At 35.4% G+C, this 23,144-nt stretch overlaps 1 protein-coding gene across 6 annotated transcripts; it reads left to right on the top strand.

Moving 5' to 3' along the window:
- Nucleotides 1-8,028: 8,028 nt before the first annotated feature.
- Nucleotides 8,029-22,695, top strand: LOC140820809 (probable disease resistance protein At4g27220). Of its 6 annotated transcripts, none has more exons than XM_073181159.1 (6): nt 8,029-11,305; nt 11,421-11,701; nt 11,804-11,894; nt 14,184-14,222; nt 15,045-15,083; nt 22,258-22,695. In XM_073181159.1, the coding sequence occupies exons 1-6, from the start codon at nt 8,303-8,305 to the stop codon at nt 22,504-22,506; spliced, it is 3,702 nt and encodes a 1,233-aa protein (XP_073037260.1). In that variant the 5' UTR covers nt 8,029-8,302; the 3' UTR covers nt 22,507-22,695. The 6 variants fall into 6 exon arrangements, with proteins under 6 accessions (XP_073037260.1, XP_073037258.1, XP_073037257.1 ...); XM_073181157.1 differs by having other exon boundaries at nt 11,421-11,894; nt 22,258-22,421; nt 22,478-22,695; XM_073181156.1 differs by having other exon boundaries at nt 11,421-11,894.
- The last annotated feature ends 449 nt before the right edge of the window (nt 22,696-23,144 follow it).

Here is a 23,144-nt window from a genome sequence, read left to right as displayed (position 1 = left end):
TAGTCATTAAGCACACTCAAAAAATGCAAGGGAATTGCTAATCAAGCTAGCATAAGATAGAATATCTAATTGACATTTACTCAAGTATCATAGAATAGATATGTGAGACCCCGTGATCTGATTAACGTTAATTACGTAAATTATGAGTCGTAAATAAACTCATAATATAATTAATATGTTTAAATTTTAAACAAAATGAATAAAATAGTCCAATAAAGTTTAAAATAGTCAATTAAATTTTGATGGCAAATGTGTAAATAAATTGAAAATTATTCAATTTATTTTGATGGCAACTTTGTAAAAAATTTGAAAAATAATTGATTTAAATTTGAAGGCAAATTGGTTATTAACAAAAGGGAAGATTAATAAATTGATATTTTGTGTATGATGCTTACGTGCCAAGCAAGTGTAAATTGGTGGAATGTTAGCTAATCCACGTAGAAGTGGATTAGCATAAAATAAAGAAAATAATAATAATTAATCAGTTAATGATCATAAGGAGAAACAAGAAAGAACAGAGAAAGAAAAGTAGGAGACAGACGGAGATTCAAGTTGTATTCCTCAAAACTATATTGAAACTTTTTTGCTGGTTTATGTTTTTTATGTACAGTTTGAGCTTTGATTTATGTGTGCATTTGATTGCCGGATTTTGAGAGCTGAGGATGATTAAAAGGACTGAGGATCGGAGGCGGGTGAATAGGATTATTTCTCCATGGAGAAACGACCCATTTCAGGCAAAACACCCTACCTAGCAAATAAAAATTACTCAAATACAACAATACATTTTGATTTTTTAATTCAATGAGCTCGTAATTTTGAATATAAATAATTTTTTTCGAAGAATGATTACAGTGAAATGATTTATAGTTAAACAAAATTCAAGAGTGATATTTAGAAAATGACCGGAGTGTGCTTTGAAAGAAAAACCAAAAGACGGATAAAATCAAACCATAGGGAATAATCTATTTCAAATAATATATCATTTATAAATAATTATGATCATGTAATTAAATAAATAATGTATGAGTTATTTAATTATTTTTGTTCAAATTAACTATGTCGCTAACATTCATTCTGTCATGTTACTTTCTTTTAAGAATGGGTCACATGTGAGACCATCTAACGGATCTTAATTTTTGAGACGAGTCAATCATACCCACATTTACAATAAAAAGTAATACTCTTATCATAAAAAATAATATTTTTTTATGGATGACCCAAATAAGAGACATGTCTCACAAATACGACCCGTGAGATCGTCTCACATAAGTTTTTGCCTTCTTTTAATATAATTCACAAAGTCAACAGCAACCAAATCGAATAACACGATTTGCCTGAAAAATGACAGATAACTCGTTTGGCTAAAATAATATATCATGATAGTTTATTCATTATATTATTTGTTTAGTTTGATTTAACACATTACTGAATTCACCCGAAAATTGACATATAACCATTTTGGCAAAAATGCTGGCATGATGTCGAAAAACGCTGATGTGAACATGTCTGATGTCATATCAACATTTCACTAAAAAAGAATCAAAAGTCAAAACACAACCTAACTTACATGACTAAAACACAAATTTAAATATTTACGACCAAAAGACAAAATAGGTAAAGTTTGATGCGATATTTTTAGATTGTTCACTTGGAGCCCACCTCCACGGATCCACATCATAATCTATTATTATCTTAAAGTTGAGACATCTTTTATTCCGCGATGTGACTTTATAATGTTTTGCCTATCAATTTTTATAATAATCATATTACTTCTATTTTTGTTTAAATTACAAATTTATCTTTATTCTACGACCTAATTATAAAAAATTATAAACAAAACTATGATTGAACAAGATTGCGTAGCATACTTGGCAGCGCTAGTTTCATTTATAGTTGTCCCTTCATTTCTTGATCTTGTTTATTCTTAATTGTCGGAAAATAGGAATGCATTAAATGCATTTTCTGTGGTGACGTATTTTGTGGAAATGACGGGTCTTATTTTGCAGGTTGCTGAAGAAACGAAATTTCATATGAAATTAATAAATGCACGCGGTTTCACACTCAAAATTTTGATTATAAATAGAGACACAATTCGATCATTTCATTTATCCCTTCTTCGAGTTTTCTCTCATATAGCATTTAAGTGCTTAGTTCTATAATATTTGTGAGGGGTTTGTTCTCATGTATTAAGAGAGTGTTTGTTCTCTTTAGAAACACAGTGAGTGAGTTGTACACCACAAAATATTATAGTGGAATTCTTTTCATCTTGCCCGTGGTTTTTACCCTAATAATTTTTAGGGGCTTTCCACGTAAATCTCGGTGTCCAGTTTATTCTTTATTTTCGAATTTTATTATCTCAAATTCTGCACGTGGGACCAACAAGTGGTATCAGAGCCTTGGTTTAAAATTTCTTAAAATTCTGAGTATGCTCTGTGGTTGCAGCCTAGACTGATCTTCCACATCAGAAAAGATCTTTTGAGATTTTTTAATTAAGGCGGGATTATTTTGTCCAGTCTACAAAAATTATTGTAGACATAATGGCGGGCAGGTACGAGATAGCAAAATTCAACGAAAGCAATTTTATGCTGTGGAAAATAAAGATACAAGCAGTTTTAAGAAAGGAAAATTGATTGGCGGCTATTGGAGATAGACCGGTGGAAATTACGGATGATGGAAAGTGGAATGAGATGAATGATAATGTTGTTGCCAATTTACACTTGGCTATAGCTGACGAAGTTTAGTATAGTATCTTTGAGATAAAAATAGCCAAAGTTATCTGGGATACTCTGACAAAGATGTACGAGGTCAAGTCGTTACACAACATGACTTTCCTAAAGAGAAGGCTTTATACTCTTCGGATGGCGGAATCTTCATCGATGACCGACCATATCAACACACTAAATACTCTATTTGCCCAACTCACTTCCATGGGGCATAAAATAGGGGAAAATGAACGTGCGGAGCTTCTACTTCAAAGTCTACCAGATTCATATGATCAACTTATCATCAACATTACCAACAATATTCTTATGGGATTTTTAAGATTCGACGACGTCTTAACTACGGTTCTCGGAGAAGAAAGCCGGCGCAAGAATAAGGAAGACAGGTTGGTAACATCGAAGCAGGCAGAGGCTTTACCGATGATAAGAGGAAGATTTATGGACCGTGACTCCAGTGGGAGCCAAAGACGAGGTAGATCAAAGTCAAGAAGTAAGAAGAAAAATATTTACTGCTTTAAATGTGGCGGTAAAGGGCACTTCAAGAAAGAGTGTACGAGTATCGAGAAGAGTTCTCAAGGAAATGTGGCTAGTACTTCAGGCAGTGGTGAAATATTATTCAGCGAAGCAGCAACTGTTGCAGAAGGCAGGCACAAATTTTGTGACGCATGTATTATGGATTCAGGAGCGACGTGGCACATGACGTCTCGGAGAGAATGGTTTGATCATTATGAACCAGTCTAGTCTCAGAGGCTCTGGATTCATGGGAAATGATCATGCCTTGGAAATCGCTGGGGTCGGTACCATCAAAATTAAAATGTTTGATGGCACCATTCGCACTATACAGGAGGTACGACATGTGAAAGGACTGACGAAGAATCTTCTGTCCTTGGGAAAATTGGATGACATCGGTTGCAAAACTCGTATCGAGAACGGGATCATGAAAATTGTGAAGGTTGCGCTTGTGGTTATGAAGGCGGAAAAAGTTGCTGCAAATCTGTATGTACTTTTGGCGGAAACACACAAAGAGGCAGAACTAGCTATTGCATCAATTGGTTCAGGAGAAGAATTAACAGTTTTATGGCATAGAAAGCTCGGGCATATGTCAGAACGAGGGTTGAAAATTCTCTCAGAACGGAAGCTGCTGCCGGGATTTACAAAAGTGTCACTACCCTTTTGTGAACACTGTGTTACAAGTAAACAACACAGATTAAAGTTTGGCACTTCTATTGCCAGGAGCAAAAGTATATTGGAGCTGATTCATTCGGATGTTTGGCAAGCACCGGTTGTATCCTTAGGAGGAGCGAGATACTTTGTCTCGTTCATTGAAGATTTTTCTAGGAGATGTTGGGTGTATTCAATCAAGAAGAAATCAGATGTTTTCCAAGTCTTCAAAGATTTCAAAGCGCTGGTTGAACTTGATTCAGAAAAGAAAATCAAGTGTTTGAGGACTGACAATGGAGGAGAATACACCAATGACGAATTTGGTGCATATTGTCAACATGAGGGCATCAAAAGACAATTCACGACGGCTTACACACCTCAGCAGAATGGAGTGGCGGAACGGATGAACAGAACCTTGTTGGACAGAACAAGAGCTATGTTGAGGACTGCAGGTCTAGAAAAGTCATTTTGGACGGAAGAAGTCAAAACCGCTTGTTATATTATCAATCGTTCTCCTTTAGTGGCGATTGATCCGAAGACTCCGATGGAGATGTGGATCGGGAAGCCGACGGATTATTCTCATTTGCATACATTTGGAAGTCCTGTGTACGTTCTGTACAATGAGCAAGAAAGATCGAAGCTGGATTCGAAATCTAGAAAATGTATCTTCTTGGGTTATGCTGATGGAGTAAAAGGGTTTCGCTTGTGGGATCCTACTGTTCACAAGCTTGTCATCAGCAGAGATGTTATCTTCGAGGAAGATAAAGTAAAGGGAGACAAAGGCACACTGAATTCAGAAACTACTATATTCAGATGGAGAATAAGACTGACAAAGGTCAAGTTTCTTGTGAAACAGTACCAGAGCACGAAGAACAAGAACATGTTGAGTTTGAGGTTTTCAATGTGAGGAAGTCAACTCGAGACAGAAGACCACCAGGTTGGCTTTCAGATTATGTCACTGAAACCAACATTGCTTATTGTCTATTATTAGAGGATGGTGAGCCATCGAGTTTCCATGAGGCTACTCAAAGCTCAGATGTATCTTTGTGGATGATAGCAATGGAAGAAGAGTTGGAGGCATTAGATAGGAATAAAACTTGGGATCTTGTTACACTACCACGAGGGAGGAAAGCCATTGGAAACAGATGGGTCTATAAGATCAAGCGTGATGGCAATAACTAAGTGGAGCGGTATCGTGCTAGGTTGGTGGTAAAAGGGTATGCTCAGAAAGAAGGCATTGACTTCAATGAGATATTTTCTCATGTGGTTCGGCTTACAACAGTCAGAGAAGTATTGGTATTGTGTGCAGTGTTTGACCTACATCTAGAACAGCTAGATGTAAAAATAGCGTTTCTTCATGGAGATCTTGAAGAAGAAATCTATATGCTCCAGCCAGAAGGTTTTGCGGAAAAAGGCAAAGAGAGCTTGGTTTGCAGGTTGAAAAAATCTTTGTACGGTCTCAAACAGGTGCCGAGGTGTGGGTACAAGAGATTTGATTCCTATATCATGAGCCTTGGATACAACAGATTGAGTGCAGACCCTTGTACGTATTTCAAGAGGTCTGGTGATGATTATATCATTTTGCTGTTGTATGTGGACGACATGTTGGTAGCAGGCCCCAACAAAGATTAGGTCCAAGGATTGAAGACACAGTTGGCTAGGGAATTTGATATGAAGGACTTGGGACCAGCAAACAAGATTCTAGGGATGAAAGTTCACCGAGACAGAAGTAACAGAAAGATTTGGCTTTCCCAGAAAAATTATTTGAAGAAAGTCTTGCAACACTTCAACATGCAAAATAGTAAGCCAATTTCGACCCCTCTTCCTGTTAACTTCAAGTTATCCTCAGATATGTGTCTTAGCAGTGAAGCAGAGTAGATAGAGATGTCTCGAGTATCATATGCATCAGCAGTGGGAAGTTTGATGTTCGCCATGATATATACAAGACCGGACATTGCTCAAGCAGTGGGAGCAGTTAGTCGGTATATGGCGAATCCTGAACGAGAGTATTGGAGCACTGTTAAGAGGATCCTTAGATACATTAAGGGTACCTCGAATGCTGCATTATGTTATGGAGGATCAGATTTTACACTCAGAGGCTATGTCGATTCAGATTATGCAGGTGATCCTGATAAGAAAAAATCTACTACTGGTTATGTGTTTACACTTGCAGGAGGAGCTGTAAGTTGGGTTTCAAAACTGCAGACAGTTGTGGCGTTATCTACCACAGAGGCAGAATACATGGCAGCTACTCAAGGTTTCAAGGAGGCAATATGGATTAAAAGGTTATTGGAGGAAATCGGACACAAACAAGAGAATGTTCCTTTGTTTTGTGATAGTCAGAGTGCCTTGCACATCGCAAGGAATACAGCCTTTCATTCCAGGACGAAACACATTGGAGTACAATTTCATTTTGTACGAGAAGTAGTAGAAGAAGGAAGCGTGGATATTCAAAAGATCCATACAAAGGATAACATAGCTGATTTTCTGACCAAGCCAGTGAACACTGATAAGTTTGAGTGGTGTAGATCCTCAAGTGGCCTAACGGAAACGTAAGCAACAAGTAATGGCAAGATTGAAAAGATATGTGGAGATGTGTTTGATTCTCAATCAAATCTCCAAGTGGGAGAAATGTCGGCAAATAGGAATGCATTAAATGCATTTCCTGTGGTGACGTATTTTGTGGAAATGACGGGTCTTATTTTGCAGGTTGTTGAAGAAACGAAATTTCATACGAAATTAATAAATGCACGCGGTTTCACACTCAAAATTTTGATTATAAATAGAGACACAATTCGATCATTTCATTTATCCCTTCTTCGAGTTTTCTCTCATATAGCATTTAAGTGCTTAGTTCTATAATATTTGTGAAGTGTTTGTTCTCATGTATTAAGAGAGTGTGTGTTCTCTTTAGAAACACAGTGAGTGAATTGTACACCCCAAAATATTATAGTGGAATTCTTTTCATTTTGCCTATGGTTTTTATCCTAATAATTTTTAGGGGTTTTCCAAGTAAATCTCGGTGTCCAGTTTATTCTTTATTTTCGGCTTTTATTATCCCAAATTCCGCACGTGGGACCAACGTTAATTCGTATTATATTTTTGCATATGCTGAAAATAGCAATAAAATATTATCAAGTTGAGCTTGAATCATCAAACTTTCGAGCATCGAGTCTCTGTTCAATTTTTTATTCAAAAAAAGAATTATCTGGCTTGAAGATAACAAAAAAAGAAGTAAAAGTGTACTTAAACAACCACACGTCTTTCTAGTGTTCCATAAAAAATATGATCCAACTCCTTTGGAATGCCAAGAACCAACGCAAACGTATTCGATGGTAGGAAAATGAAATTTAAGTTTTTCGACTTTTGAGTTGATTCTATGGTATTTTTGTACAAAATAACATTTCATCATGATTTGACTTGACTGAACCATTCCCCTGATATTTGCATAAAATTGACAAAAGAATGTCAACCAACATATGTTATAGGTAGGGATGACAATTGGTTGGGGGCGGGGATGTCGCCCTAATCTCCGTTTTTTTTCTAATCGGATATTCTCATTTAATCACCACGTAGATTAAGTCTTCATCGAGCCTCATACCCGGTTCTATCTGATTGGCCTGAAAACTCTCATCCCGACTTCGTAGAGATTAAATCTCGCTTCAAATAATCTAGAAATGATAACGAGATGGTCTCAATTTGACATCATCATCTTCGACCTGATTGAATTAAACCAATATCCACATTACCGCTTCAAATAACGGTTGAATTAACAAAAAAAAAAGTCTTCAAATTTACTTAAAGAATATTGATACGATAATCGAATTACATATATAAATACTAATATTACTTCAACAACACAAACTTTTTAATTCATAGTTTTAATAAAAAAAAAAGATGAAACCACGTAATTATCATGAAGTGACGAATTAGATTGAATGTTATGAATTTGAGTTTTTTTAAATTATTTAAAAGAATCATTATTATTAATAATATTGATATTATTATCGAAAATTTCAAGACGAGTTCAAAAATAAGATAACATTATCATACGTCTCTTGTTTATTTGAGATTTGAAAAAACTTCAAACGGGGAAATTGCCTATCCCTGGTTACAGGGTGTCTTTCTGATTAACAAAATCGAAGACTTTTATGGTCTCTAAACGAAAAGTAAACTTCATCCAGTTCATTCTTGAATCACAATTTTACAGAATCATCGAGAAAGTCATTTCTTTGCATCTAAATCACATTAGCATACATACTGCTCTCTGATTTTCTCTTCTTCTTTTTATTAGTAAAATTGCTGGTACGGTTTAACTCCGCCCCGCGATTGCATTGTTTTGTGTTTCTTTCACCTGTAAAGTCGTCTCTTATTTTCGAAGCAATCGAAAAAGGGGAAAAAAGCAGAAAGAGGAGTAACAAATGGCTGCATTTTTAATGATTCTTGGTGGTATTCTCAGCGTCGTAGCAAAATTAGGAGAGTACTTGGTGCCCCCAATCAAGCGCCAATTCAACTACATGTGTTGCTACGGCAACAACATCAAGGACCTGCAATGTGAAGTTGACAAGCTGCTACGCACGGAAGTCGGGGTTCAGCTGCAGGTTGATGAGGCCCGGAGGAATTTAGAAAGAATTGGGCCTGTTGTGGAAAACTGGCTAAGAGAGGTTGAAAATATCAAGAACGAAAGACATTACCTTCATTCAGACGCGGCAAATGTTTCAGAAGTTTGTATCCATAGAGGGTTAACGGGTATGAAATCGCGTTATCAGCTAAGCAAGAGAAGCAAAAAGATCATCAAAAAAGCCATTCAACTTCAACAAGAAGGCAAATTTGAACGAGTATCTTACCGTGTTCCATTTGGGGAGATGCTATTCTCTGATCCTCCAGTTGAGTTAGATACTGAAAACACAGAAGTTGCGGAGACGGAATCTCCGCCCATTGAGTCCGACAACAGGTTTCTAACCAGAAAATCTGTGGAGGAAAAAATTATAGCCACTTTACAGGATAGAGATGTCAAAATTGTCGGGTTATGTGGCATGGGAGGGGTTGGAAAGACCACAATGGTAAGAAGAATTGGAAAATTAGTGAAAGAAAAGAAAATGTTTGATGTGATAGTCATGGCAGTGGTAACTCAGCATCCAGATAAAAAAAGGATTCAAAATCAGATTGCGGAATTGTTAGATTTCGAATTAGAAGCAGAGGATGAGTCGATCAGAGGAACTTTACTACGCAAAAGAATATTGGGTATAAAAAGAATCCTTGTCATACTAGATGATATTTGGAAAAGCCTTGATCTAAATGAGTTAGGAATTCCACTTGAATTATCCCATATTAATTGCAAAATTTTGTTAACATCTCGAGCACGAGATGTCTGTGTTAAAATGGGAGCTCAGAAGACTTTAGAGCTGCAAGTCTTATCTAGGGAGGAAGCATGGATTCTTTTCTCTGAGGAAGCTGGTATATCGGCCAGCGACTGTACCAATCTATATGCAATAGCAAAAGACGTTGCAAATGAATGCAAAGGCTTGCCTGTTGCCCTTGCATCTGTCGCCAGGGCACTGAAACAGAAGAGCCATCCTACATGGGAGAATGCTCTTGTACAGTTGAGGAATTCGACCCCAACAAATATTCTAGAAGTGCGAAATGATGTGTACCGGCCGTTGGTGCTTAGTTACTTGGCACTAGAAGGTAACGACGCCAAAGATCTCTTTCTACTTTGTTCTTTATTCCGAGAAGACTCTAATATTTGCATTGAGAACTTGGTAAGGTATGGAATAGGGCTAGACATCTTCGAAGGAATAAATAACATAAGAGAAGGAAGAAACAGAACGCGTGCATTGATAGAATTACTAAAAGACCGTTTCTTACTTCAAGATGGACACAAAGAGGGATTTGTTAAGATGCATGATGTTGTTCGTGATGTTGCTATATCAATTGCAACAAAGGATGAGCCTAGATTTCTGATTGATAATGGTAGCACAGGAGTGTGGTCACAAAGGTCCTTGTACCAGCACTGCACTCACATTTCTTTATTCTCAAACTTTGCAAATATTCCAGACGAAATAATATTCCCTAATGTCGTTTTCTTATTATGGGAATCTATGAATCAAATAGGACGCATATATAAGTTTGAGAAGTTCGGAAAACTCAATGTGCTGGACCTGCGCTGTACGGACATTCCAGCAGTACCATCATCCATTCAAAAGCTTCCAAATCTTCGTGCATTGCATTTATGTGGTTGCGGGCTCGAAAATCTATCTATAATTGGAGAGTTGATAAATCTAGAAATCCTGTGCTTTCAAAGTACTGAATTAAAGATATTTCCAGCAGCACTTGGAAAATTAGCCAATCTAAGGCTGTTAGATCTGACAGACTGTGGGAATCTCCAAAAAATCGAACAAGGGGCAATTGGAGGACTGGTTAAATTAGAAGAACTGTATGTCACAAAGAAGTTTGCTAAATGGGGCGAAGGACTCTTTGAGTTAGGGAAGTTACCTAATCTGACCACCCTAAGAATCTTGGTAGCTGGAAAAATTACAGCTGAAAACATAAACTTTTCCTCTGAGCTTAAACACTATGATATATCCATAAGCGCAATATCTGAACGGTTGATAGCATGCTATCCCCACGAATTCAAACGTTCTTTCGACAAAGTTATGGATTTCTACCTTCCTACAGATACTTATATAGGGGAATGGATCAGCTCTTTGCTTAAGAGAACTGAAGCTTTGTGGTTAAATGGAGATGGCTCGAAAAATATAATGAATGCATTGGGCTTAGAAGGTTTTCAGCACTTGAAGCAACTGGGAATCCAGGACTGTAAAACTGTGGAACACCTAGTATCTACAATGAATGGGAATACACAAAGCTTTGGTGTTTTTCCAATTCTGGAGACCTTGTATCTCTGTGAGGTTTCCTCCATGAACGAGATATGCATTGGCCAACTACCAGAGAGATCTTTCGGAGAACTAAGATATCTGTATCTCGAACTATTGCACGAACTAAAGCATTTCTACTCTAGACCAAGTCCAAAATTCCGCCTTTCCAATCTCAGATCCATGTACATTTATCAATGTCAAAATTTAAAATCTTTATTTTCGAATTCAGTGGCTCAGAGCTTGTTGCAGCTTGAAGAGCTAGAAATTGTGATGTGCCCAATGATGGATAAGGTCTTCTTTCATGAAAATGGAGAAGACAGAACTTCAACTTACAATATGGAGTTTCCAAAGTTAGAGAAATTGGTCCTTAGATGTCTACATAGCCTCACTTATTTCAGCACAGGCATTGCCAAAATTTTATTCCCTCGGCTAAGGGTTTTGAAGATGGAGGACTTGCCACGGTTCAAAGGTTTCTGTACAGCAAATAGAAACTTTATTTCCATGACTGGTGATGACATGGTCTCGCAATTATTATTCAGTGAAATGGTATGCATCTTCCTCTGTGTCCTGTATACAATTTGCTTAAATGATACTCCACGGTGTTTCTTATTTTTTTGTAACAAAAAAGTTACCCATTATTACACTCGGTAAATAAATGCAGGTATACTGTCCAAGAATAAAGACGATGTCACTCCGAAGAATAGGTGGAGTATCAAAAATATTCTGCCACCAACTTCCTTCATGCTTTCTCCAAGAACTTGAATTCCTGGAAGTGGATGGTTGTTCTGGATTGAACACCATATTCACTCCTTCTATAGCCCGAGATCTTGTGAAACTCAAAGAACTACGGTTGACAAATTGCAAAGAACTTGAGGAAGTTATTGAAAAAGAAGAAAATCAGTTACAAGTGAACAAAAATTCAAATCCATTTCCCCAGCTCAGGTATCTGCTTCTATGGAATCTACCAAAACTCAAAATGTTTTGGAAGACGGCCCATGACTTTGAAATACCCTCCCTGAGGGATGTAATTGTGGACACAAATAGCCCAATAATGGAGTATTTAGCAAAGATTGCCAAGAATGCTAAGCAAATGATTGCATATGGAAAGACATGCAAACAGGGCGTGGGAGAACAGGTATGTGTTCTTTCTTAATACTTGCTACAGTTACAATGTTAATAAAAATTTCTTCAGTTTTCAACCTGATCTAAGTTTTTAGACGGTGATTATATATTTTCGTAAGTAAGCTACCATATGCAACTTGGATGTAAGTAGTAGGTTACACTGTGCAACTTCTAATATACAACCTAAAAGTCAAGATACTTTCCTGAGTTGCCAAACAAAAGTAGCTGCTGTGTATAACTCTTTATGGTATCGCACATTCTAGTCATAGGTAGACATGCAAATTAATCTTTATATTTAAAATGTTGCGAAGTAACTCATGTCAATATAGATGGATCATGATCTGAAAATAACTAACCAAACAGTTAGTTGTTAAGCTGATTCAATCGAGTAAGCCACATCACTAGATCTGCAGGTTGCAAGTTCTAGAGTCAGTTACGAGGCTTCAAGATATAAAGCATTAGTGAGTGATGAAGCGAAATATACTGATTGATGTACACATGAGATAGAGAGTGATTTACAGAGTGAAAAATGAATCAATAGTGCTGCTTTTCTTTATACGTGAGAAGAGAAAAGAAAGAACAAGAGTGAATCCTGAGTAAAGTTTTGTATCACAGACTGTGTAAACTTTGTGTGATACTGATCGAGCTTTTCTTGTACTGTAAATCTCCAATAAAAATAAAATAAAAGCTTATGCTCGAATGAATTGCAAGTGCGCGAGTCAAGTTATAATATAGTGTACGAAGTATGAGTATTGTTTCCACATAGATTGATTAGAAAAATTTAACTTAAACACAATTCTCTAGTTAACTAAATCGAAAATTGGATTAATTAATAAATTAAATTGAAAGGCAAACAAAATAATTTACTAACACGATATAAATCAAGTTAATAAACAAACAACTGTTAGAATCTTAGTTCACCTACCCCTGAATCTCTTCTAACGATTGAATTTCAATTATTAAATCATGCTTTTGACGGGATTCCCTAGTCTGTCAATATATTATGTCGAGCTATATTGATATAATTGACAAAATGCAGTAACCAAGTGCCTTTGTATTATTTAACAATTGCAATCGCATTAACGAGCTATGGAATCCTCTAACTTTCAACATATTGGACTATGACTATCAACATGTATCCAACCTCATATGTCTATGTAAGTTGTAGATCCATGAATTATGTATTATATCATGTTATAAAATCTCCTCTCGATTGCAATTATAACATATAAAATCTCTTTAAAGTTGATCATACTCCAAAATTGCAAGAAACGTCAATAACATAATCAAGTATACTTGAACAAAATTCAATCTTCAAAAAGAATTCATAACATAAATGTTTGGGGATATGATCCAATTAATCCCAATTAAAGAAAAGAGAAAAAAAGAAAAACATTTATTATGTGTTTGTTCTTCGGTTGAGTTCTCTTGCTCTCCTCCGTCTCCTTGATTCCGGCTTTTTCTTGTGTGCCTGTGTTCTCAATCATCTTCCAAATCCACCTCCCAAAACATAATGCAAAGACGGATACGAAGTAGTTACTATAAGGACCTATTGTGCAGTCGCGCAAACTCAAACCTAGGCCCTAGACGTGACAAAATGGTATCAGAGCCGGTCACGAACAAGAACATTGGGAAATAATTGTTATGCAGGACGAAGTACTATATGCGTGAGAGCCACCTCTTGAACCTAGATCAGTCATCTCTAGATTTCCGGTGCTAGTGGATAGAGGGGCAAGTCTCGACAAAGACATCGTGTTCTGAAAGATGGGTGATTGTGATACTCTTGTCCGACATTGGTTGAAAATGAAAATTTAAAGTAGTTTTTAAGGGCTTACAATAGACTAATATAGTAACTTGGGTGAACTATTTTCGTTAAGCAAAGACAGATATAAATAGTTGTTATAGCCTATAGGGGCTTATTGTGCAGTGACACATACGCGAGTCTTGACCCGGTGTGACACTTTGTATATTGACAAGATAATGGTACATACCTCCGAAGGCATAAGATGATTTTGTCCGAACCACCTTAAAACACAATTGTTTTTCTCTTTTGTTTCACTGCACTTCTAATTTCATTTGCGCATTATTCATGTGTGCTCGAAAACAATAACAAGTCATAAAATTTCAAACATAAGATTCGATTCTGGTTGATCAAATATCACAAAAACTGGCCTCTGTGTCAGGTAAAGGTTCTAGCCTATTTTGATTGTGAAGATGAGTATATGTAAAAACCATCACTGGGTGAGTTTAATGCAAGCGTTAGATTAATACTGAAACTGATTGCTCTGCTTCTGATATTCAGGCTTCACAAATTTGCGGTGCAGTGAACACATCTGGTCAGGTATAAGTCTTTTAATTCTCAAGTCAATGACAATTTTTCATACACATAATTTTAGGCTATGTTATTCGTTGAATTTAGAAAGCATATATCATCGGGTCACTGATTGAATTGTCATAGTGATTTTCCAGTCAACTAGTAATTCATGCATATTTATTGTTTCTGATGAATGAACATCTTGCGAAGTCCTCTCTCCTTGAAGAAATTTTCAGTTAGACAAGAGATTGCACGCTGCATGATATTTACTTTGGAAAATAATCGGCGGTGACTAAACAAAAACACTACTCAAGAAAGGTCTGAGTAGTGGGACGTGACATTTAACATGGTCACAAAAGCTCGTTGCGCAATCGTGCTTAGGTCTGAGTTTGGGACATGACATTTTTTCCGTTTAATCATGCCAACTTAGGACCGCAACCACGAGGATAATAATACGAGACCACAAGCCCCAACAAAACCTCATGCTCACTCAAAAATGTTGAAACCCTAAAACCAAACATAAAATCCTTAACCCTGTCGGATCTAGACACATGTCCAAGTGATTTGTTTATTGTTACATGTATCCGGATCTGAGAATTTCTTTCTGCCAAAATCGAATTATCCTTAACAATGCTCCGGTCATTTTGCTCTACACAAAGCCTGTCGCAAATGTCTGTCAGTATTTCATAGTTTTTTGTAAGATTGTTTTATTCTTCCAGGCAACAATCAAGTTGAATGCCGTATGATATTTTACATGTTTGTAAAACATGTCTAAAACAAGATCAATTCATAAAATACATCATAATGTAGACTGAGTGTTCTTTTTTTTTTTGTTTTTTTTTATTTCAGACGTCACAAAGCCAGGGTACACAGTATGCTTCTTGCGAGGTACGTATATCTAATTAATTTTACTTTCTTCTCACAGAGCATAAGTTTGTCGTCCATCCATTTAGTTGGGTTGACGGGATTGAATCCATAAATTAATAACGTTGTGGTTATTAAAATATTTAAGTAGGACGTGAAATTATGGGTCTGCAACGGTCCGTTCGATTTGGTTTTGACACATTTCGGTTTGGTGTTCTGTTTTTCAAATGTTTAATACGAAAATTGAACCATTTATTTTCGATTCGGTTCGATTTTCTTGTATTATGATTCGGTTAATTCGGTTGGGGTTTATAAAAGTTAATTAATAAAGGTAAAATAATAAATTAACTTATATTCTTTGAATAAATTGTTGAGTAAAAATTTGAATATTCTTTTTAAATATCTAAAAATATCAAATATTTGATAATTAAATAAAACTAACATAATTAAATACAATAAAATGATGAGAAAAGACCAATGTAATATTTCTAAAAATATCGAATATTTGATAATTAAATAAAACTAACATAATTAAATACAATAAAATGATTAGAAAAGACCAATGTAATATTTTGTATTAAAGTCTATGGCCTTTTGAATGGAGATATATTACCCTTTATCTAATTTAAAATAATATATAGAAAACTTTTAACTATTTTAATACATGTAAAAAAATTGGTTCGATTGTTCCTTTTTTTCATTATAACCCGAAACGAACCCAAAAATCGAATTTACCAAAATCTAAAATGAAAACGACGGAAAAAGTGGCTAAACCGAACCAAAAAAACTGAAGTTTATGGTGATGTCAGGTTTTTTCGATTTTAACCGTTTATTGACACTCCTATGTGAAATAATATTAAATAAAAAATAATATATAAAGTTTGATTTATTAAATTTGGAATAAAATGTTAAATCACAATTCTTTCATTTTTCAATAATTAATGAGTAGAAATAAAATAAATGTATATGATAATATTGTAATTTTAACTCATGTACAAAAGACTGTAACCAAACATTTAATTAAACTGAATTGAAACACAACCTAAATAAATGACATTTTCCACAAAATTCTTGTCCTTGAAGATGCCATTTTGTTCAGGCAATAACTATTTTGTGCTGTTTAACATATGATGGACAATGCATGATTACTCTGTATATAAAAAAATGGTTTTTTTTTTAAGGATAAAAAGGTTGATTACATGATGGCGGGGATGCAGAATCATTTCACATTTTTTGGCTAACACTTGTGTATCTGATGGCAGTCTCATATTTGCGATCACGAAGAAGAACCAAGATGATGAAGAAAGTTGGATTGAAATTTGAATAGAGAGAGACGGAATATTTGACAATAAAGAAGAAGCTGCAGAAAGAGTATGAAACATGTAAATCGAATCTGCAGAGGAGAAGAGAAACAAGCGGCAGCATCTTAGATGTCAGAATTATTTCACAATAAAGACCTACATAAAACTGTTATCTTTCTATATCTCAAAACGATGAATCATCATAGTTTAAGAGTGGGATATTATATTTTCATCTTATAATTTATGATTTTTTGTAGTTTTGATCGTGTTAAAACTGAATCTATATTTTAATTTCATAAATTGTACATTTTTTTTTTTAATTTTTGATCATGTTAACAATGTATTTACATTTTCGGTTCAGTAACTTGCAGGTTTTTCATTTTTTGTCATGGTAAAGATGAGTTGCCTTTTAGTCTTTAAAGTTGCATTTGTTTATTTATGATCATTTTTTGACCTCGAGTCTATTGGCCCCAAAATTAAATAAGAAGTCCGAATTATGCTGGCTCAAATAAAAACTAAAGTTCATCGTGTTGAGGCCCATTATGTGAGAACCCGAATTTCCAGCATTTCCAGCAGTTCAGTAGCAATGCAAAATTTCCAGCAGAAGATAATATTTCAGAAGCTGGTATTTTTCCAGCATATTAGAATCTAGCAGCAGACAGTAGATAAAAATCCAGCAGCAGAAGATTAGAATCCAGCAGACAGTTACTGATTCAGCTTAGACTTGTAACTGAAGCATTAACATGGGATAAAGGCTGTTAATGGCAGATTATGGTCATTAATATGGAGGCTAACAATCAGAATTTGGTCTATAAATAACACCCTCAAGTTTCTGAGATTGTTGTTACACAATTCTTGAGTTATCACTTGAAAATTGAGCTAAGAGAGTGTATTTTCGAGCTGTAAAAACCAATAGCGAGGCCACCAGATTTTCAGTAGACTTCAACCGAAACTCTAGAAAATTACGGTAAGTGGGTTTATATATAAATATCTTGAAATCAGTTTGATAATTCTGTTCTAAAGCACAGTTTCTGTATGTTTAATTATGATATATGATTTTGAAGCACTGAAACTCCCTAGTGTACTAATGGTAGGAATATATATTCTGAACATTTCTGAATTCTGATTCTGATTCTGGCCTCACCTCTTAGAGGAGAGAACATATAGGGGATTGATATCAGTTTAACCATGAAATTCACTAACGTGTTCAGTGCTTACTAGTTCTGATTTCTGTTCTGAAACCTGTGATCTTTGAATTCTGATTACTGTTCTGAAAATAATAATTTCTGTACATTATTGTGTTACTGTTTTTGTAAAAATGGCTTTTTGAAAACTGAGAGTTATTCTCGCCCCTGGCTTAGAAAAGGAGACCGAGGACGACCAAGACAAAATAAATATTTTCAAGGCTTATTAATATGATTAAAAAAGATTAATTTTTTTTCTAAAAATGATAGAATCAATTATTTTACGAGGCAAGCTAGATTTTATCCGGGAAGCATTTTAGGCAAACGAGGATTTTAAAATATCAAATACCTTATTTTGAAAAATAATTTTTAATAACTTTTATTTTTGAATTAAATAGGTGTTTTTGAGCCTAATTTACCTAAGATAAGTGGTTCAATTGCTCCAAAACTTGAAAGCCCGCCCATTACATGCAAATTAAAACTATAAAATTAAAACCTAGGGCCTTTGCACCCCATACCAGCCGAAATCCTCACACACATCACAAACTTATTTCTCGAAAAATTGGAGAGCGAAAAACAAGGATTCTTCGTCGCCTGTTCTTCTTCCTCTCGCACCCCACGCCGACGATCGTAAATTTGAGCTTTTCTAAACGCAAAGGCACGCTTTCAAACTCCCTTGGCGTATCATCATTCATAATAGGCATGTTTTGAATTTTGTATGAAAATATTGCTGTTTAAATTGCGTAACAGTTTGACTGATTATTTTTAAAGTTTTGAAGTTTTTGCGTATATATGGACGTGTTTGATTTCCAACGAGTATGCAGCCAATAGAAGGTGTTTTAGGGACGGAAAAGATCCGTTATAGGATGGAATACATGCTGGAAATCAAGTTGCAAAAGAATTGGAGCCTTAGGGTTTCGAAGGGCACCCACGTGAGTAATACCCGTGGCTCAGTGCATGTCTCGATTAGGCTGGGCTAGGGACTGGGTTGGACTGGGTTGGACAGGGTAGGAAGAGTCATAGCATGGCTAGGACTGCTTGAGACAGCAGCCGAGGAGGAGCCCATTAGAGTAGGGACTCTTCCGCGCATGCGTGCAGGTGCACAAGTGCTTGGCGCTGGCTTAGGCTTGGCGAGCAGGGGCTGGGACATGGTCCATAGATTATAGGAGAGATGATGAAGGTCAGACATGGTCTGGGGCCCTGGGTCCATGGTGGCTCAAAGAAATTGGAGAGAGGGATGGCGGCTGTGAGGGGCTGTGCGCATGGACTCTTCGCGTGGCTAGCCGGTTTCGTGCGTGTCCAGGGGGGTTCGAGGGTCCCTAGGAGGTGTCGGTCAAGGGACGGCTCGAGGTGGCTCGGCCAGTTCAAGAAAAATAAAAGAGGGCTCGATGGATTTAGCTTAGGGTCGAACTAGGGCTAGGGAAAGAAAAGGGTCGAATTATGTTTCACGAGGGTCGATTCATGGTTCACGAGGGTAATTTAGGGATAAAAAATCTATGTTTAAAAGTTTAGAGAAAATATTAAAGTTTGAATTAATTCGAGAATTAAATTCTATTCGAATTAGTAAATAAAGAACTAAAACGAAAGCCTCGAATTTAACCCAATAAAAATATTAAAAATTAATTTAATCTAAATAATTATTTGGGATGGTCTAGAGTCAACGAAAGTAAGAAAAGTCAAAACGAGAAATTTTACGTCTAGGGGCAAAACTGCCATTTTTAAACCTGAGTAGTACGAAAAGCTTGGCAGCGTTTCGAAGGGTCATAACACATGTTAATAATATACCAGGATGATTTTGGTGAAATATAATATTTTTATGATTTATTGTAAAGCTATGCAATTTTTAACTGTAAAATGTTATTTTAGAAAGTCATTATTTTTATGAAATAAAAGAAAGGAAAAATGTTTTGAAAGATGTGAATTGACTCTGACAAAGCGGATATATGATTTTTGGAAATATCGTGAGGGAAAAAGCCCAGAGGGATTCTGTTTACGGAACAAGGCCCAGAGGGAGCCCTACGATCGTATTTCCATTATTTTACCGTCGGACCTAGTGCCCGTCCCCATACACAATAGATAGCTAGGACTATCAGTCGACCAGAGGATAAAAGACTAGTTATTTTCACAGGATCAAACTCAACCAAAATGATAAACAATTAATGCTTTACGATGTGCAATCATATCACTCACCCACCAAACTCATCTCAGATAAGAACGAGGAAGAAATATTATAAGAAAAAGAGCAGATCCAGTTCTGGGGCTGGTGAAGAAGATTATTGTTCTCAGTTTATGTTTATGTTAATTCCGCTGTACCTGTTAAGACATTGTTATGTCTGGTTTTACATTTTCGCTGTAAAACATCAGTATTCGAGTTGTAACAGACAATTGATTTATTTCGTATTATGAATAAAAGACTGGTTCTGAATTCTGTACTCTGAGGCTGGTTGTTTTCGAATGTAAATTTGAGAGCCACGCCGGTGTCAACCAACCCCCGTCCCGGGACGTGACAATGAAGTGGTATCAGAGCAAACCAGGTTTCATAATCTGGGGAGGAGGAATTAGAAATAATAAGTTATGATTGCACAAGAGCTCATTGTGCAATCACGCTTAGGTCTGAATTTGGGACGTGACATTATTGCCGTTTAATCATGCCAACTTAGAACCGCAACCACGAGAATGATAATATGAGACCACAAGCCCCAACAAAACCTCATGCTCACTCAAAAATGTGGAAACACTAAAACTAAACATAAAATCCTTAAGCCTGTCGGATCATGTCCAAGTGATTTGTTTATTTTTACATGTATCAAGATCTGAGAGTTTCTTTCTGCCAAATCGAATTATCCTTAACAAAGCTCCGGTCATTTTGCTCTACACAAAGCCTGTCGCAAATGTCTGTCAGTATTTCATAGTTTTTGTAAGATTGTTTTTTTCTTCCAGGCAACAATCAAGTTGAATGCCGTTTGATATTTTACATGTTTGTAAAACATGTCTAAAACAAGATCAATTCATAAAATACATCATAAAGTAGACTGAGTGTTCTGTTTTTTTTTTTTTTTTTTAATTTCAGACGTCAGAAAGCCGCGAGACACGGTATGCTTCTTGCGAGGTACGTATATCTAATTAATTTTACTTTCCTCTCACAGAGCATAAGTTTGTCGTCCATCCATTTAGTTGGGTTGACGGGATTGAATCCATAAATAACGTTGTGATTATTAAAATATTTAAGTAGGATTCGATTTGGTTTGGACACATTTCGGTTTGGTTTTTTGTTTTTCAAATGTTTAATACGGAAATTGAACCATTTAATCTCGATTCGGTTCGGTTTATAAAGTTTAATTAATAAAAATAACACAAAAACTCTTGTGAAACGGTCTCATGGATCAATTTCGTGGGTCGAATTTCTTATTTGGGTCATCCATGAAAAAATATTATTTTTTATGCTAAGAGTATTATTTTTTATTGTGAATATCGGTAAGGTTGACCCGTCTCACAGATAAAGATTCGTGAGACCGTCTCACACAAATCGTACTCATGAATAAATTGTTAGTAAAAATTTGAATCTTCTTTTAAAATATCTAAAAATATCAAACATTTGATAATTAAATAAAACTATCATAATTAAATATAATAAAATGATTAGAAAAAACCAATGCAATATTTTGTATTAAAGTCTACACAAAAACTCTTGCCAGATGGTCTCACAGATCAATTTCGTTAGACATGTCTGTTATTTGGGTTATCCATGAAAAAATATTATTTTTTATGCTAAGAGTATTACTTTTAATAGTGAATATCGATAGGTTGACCCGTCTCACAGATAAAGATTCGTGAGACCGTCTCACAAGAGACCTACTCCCATAGCCTTTTGAATGACGATATATTACCCTTTATCTAATTGAAAATAATCTATACTACTTTATTAAGTTTGAGACACTTAGAATAACTAACTTTGGTGTCATGGTCTGTTTTATTAATTATATATATAAATAAAATGTTAAAATTTTAATGTAAGTTATGTGTAGTTCAATGGATAGAATCATTGTCACGTGGAGTTTAGGTTATGGGTTCAATTCCTACTAAGGTCATTTTTTTATTTGTTTTATTTTTCAATTTATTTTTTAATTTATATATCAAAATTACAGTGTAGACTCTCACTATTTCTTATAATTATATTTTGATCCTCATTTAAATATAAATAAAATGAATTATAAAAAATATTATACAAGCACGCAACGCGTGCGTCGGTACACTAGTATATATAAAACTTTTAACTATTTTAATACATGTAAAATGATTGGTTCGATTGTTCTTTTTTTTTCCATTTAAAACCAGAAAACGAACCCAAGAATCGAATTTACCAAAATCTAAAAAATGAAACCGACTGAAAAACCTTTTAAATCGAACCAAATAAACTGAAATTTATGGAGATGTCGGTTTTTAAAGAAATATATAAGTGATAATATTGTAATTTTAACTCACGTGGGATAAATAATAATCAATACACAATATTGTAACCAAAATTTAATGGGATTGAATTGAATTATTAATCTATCAAGTCAACCAAACATTAGATCCATGGTGGTGGTGGCGTGTATGAGTGGAGGCGGCAAAAAAATTTTTTTTTAAAGGAAAAAAAGGTTGATTTCATGATGGTGGGGAAGTAGAATCATTTCACATTTTTTTTGCTAACACTTGTGTATCTGATGGCAGTCTCATATTTGCAATCACGAAGAAGAACCACCAAAATTACTTCTTTCACCAGATTGCAATTACGAAGAAGAACCACCAAGTGGTGACAGTGATTTTGACAGTGATTTTGAGAGAGACGAAATAATTGACAAAGAAGAAGAAGCTGCAGAGAGGAGAAGAACCACGTGGTGGCAGCATCTTAAGACGAAATATTTGACAAAGAAGAAGAAGCTGCAGAGAGGAGAAGAGAAACAAGCGGCAGCATCTTAGATGTCAGAATTATTCCACAATAAAGACCTACATAAAACTGTTATCTTTCTATATCTCAAAACGATGAATCATCATAGTTTAAGAGTGGGATATTATATTTTTCATCTTGTAATTTATGATTTTTTTCTAGTTTTGATCGTGTTAAAAATGAATTTGTATTTTTAATTTTATAAATTTTTACTTTTTGATCATGTTAACGATGTATTTACATTTTAGTTCAATAACTTGCATGTTTTTCATTTTCTGTCATGTTAAAGATGAATTTGCTTTTTAGTCTTTAAACTTGTCTTTTTTTTTTATGATCATTTTTTGACCCGCGTAAGGACCTAAAATTAAATAAGAAGTCCGAATTATGTTGGCTCAAATAAAAACTAAAGTTCGTGTTGAGGCCCATTAAGTTGGAATACACAGTTGGTTTGAGAGAACGATTTTATGTTTGCAAACATTGATTTTGCACATTGAGATAGTTGACCCACGATCCATGACCAGTGATCGTTGAAGATGAGCCAAGCGCTTGGAGGAATGCAGACAAAAGCCGAGCGCTTGGAGGAATGCAGACAAAAGCCGAAAGAATATTTCACGAATTTGGCACGATTCCATGCATAGCACCCTCGCGATTTTTTTGTGCAAACAGATTT

This window comes from Primulina eburnea, unplaced genomic scaffold (assembly GCF_022965805.1).
Source record: "Primulina eburnea isolate SZY01 unplaced genomic scaffold, ASM2296580v1 ctg153_ERROPOS1674940+, whole genome shotgun sequence".
Lineage (NCBI taxonomy): Eukaryota > Viridiplantae > Streptophyta > Magnoliopsida > Lamiales > Gesneriaceae > Primulina > Primulina eburnea.
This window is presented reverse-complemented; position numbering and strand designations above follow the sequence as displayed.

Coding starts and splice junctions, on each gene's coding strand:
- LOC140820809 (XM_073181156.1), top strand. CDS start 8,303: ATGGCTGCATTTTTAATGATTCTTGGTGGTATTCTCAGCGTCGTAGCA. Junction 11,895..14,183: donor AACAGGGCGTGGGAGAACAG/GTATGTGTTCTT, acceptor TCTGATATTCAG/GCTTCACAAATTTGCGGTGC. Junction 14,223..15,044: donor CAGTGAACACATCTGGTCAG/GTATAAGTCTTT, acceptor TTTTTATTTCAG/ACGTCACAAAGCCAGGGTAC.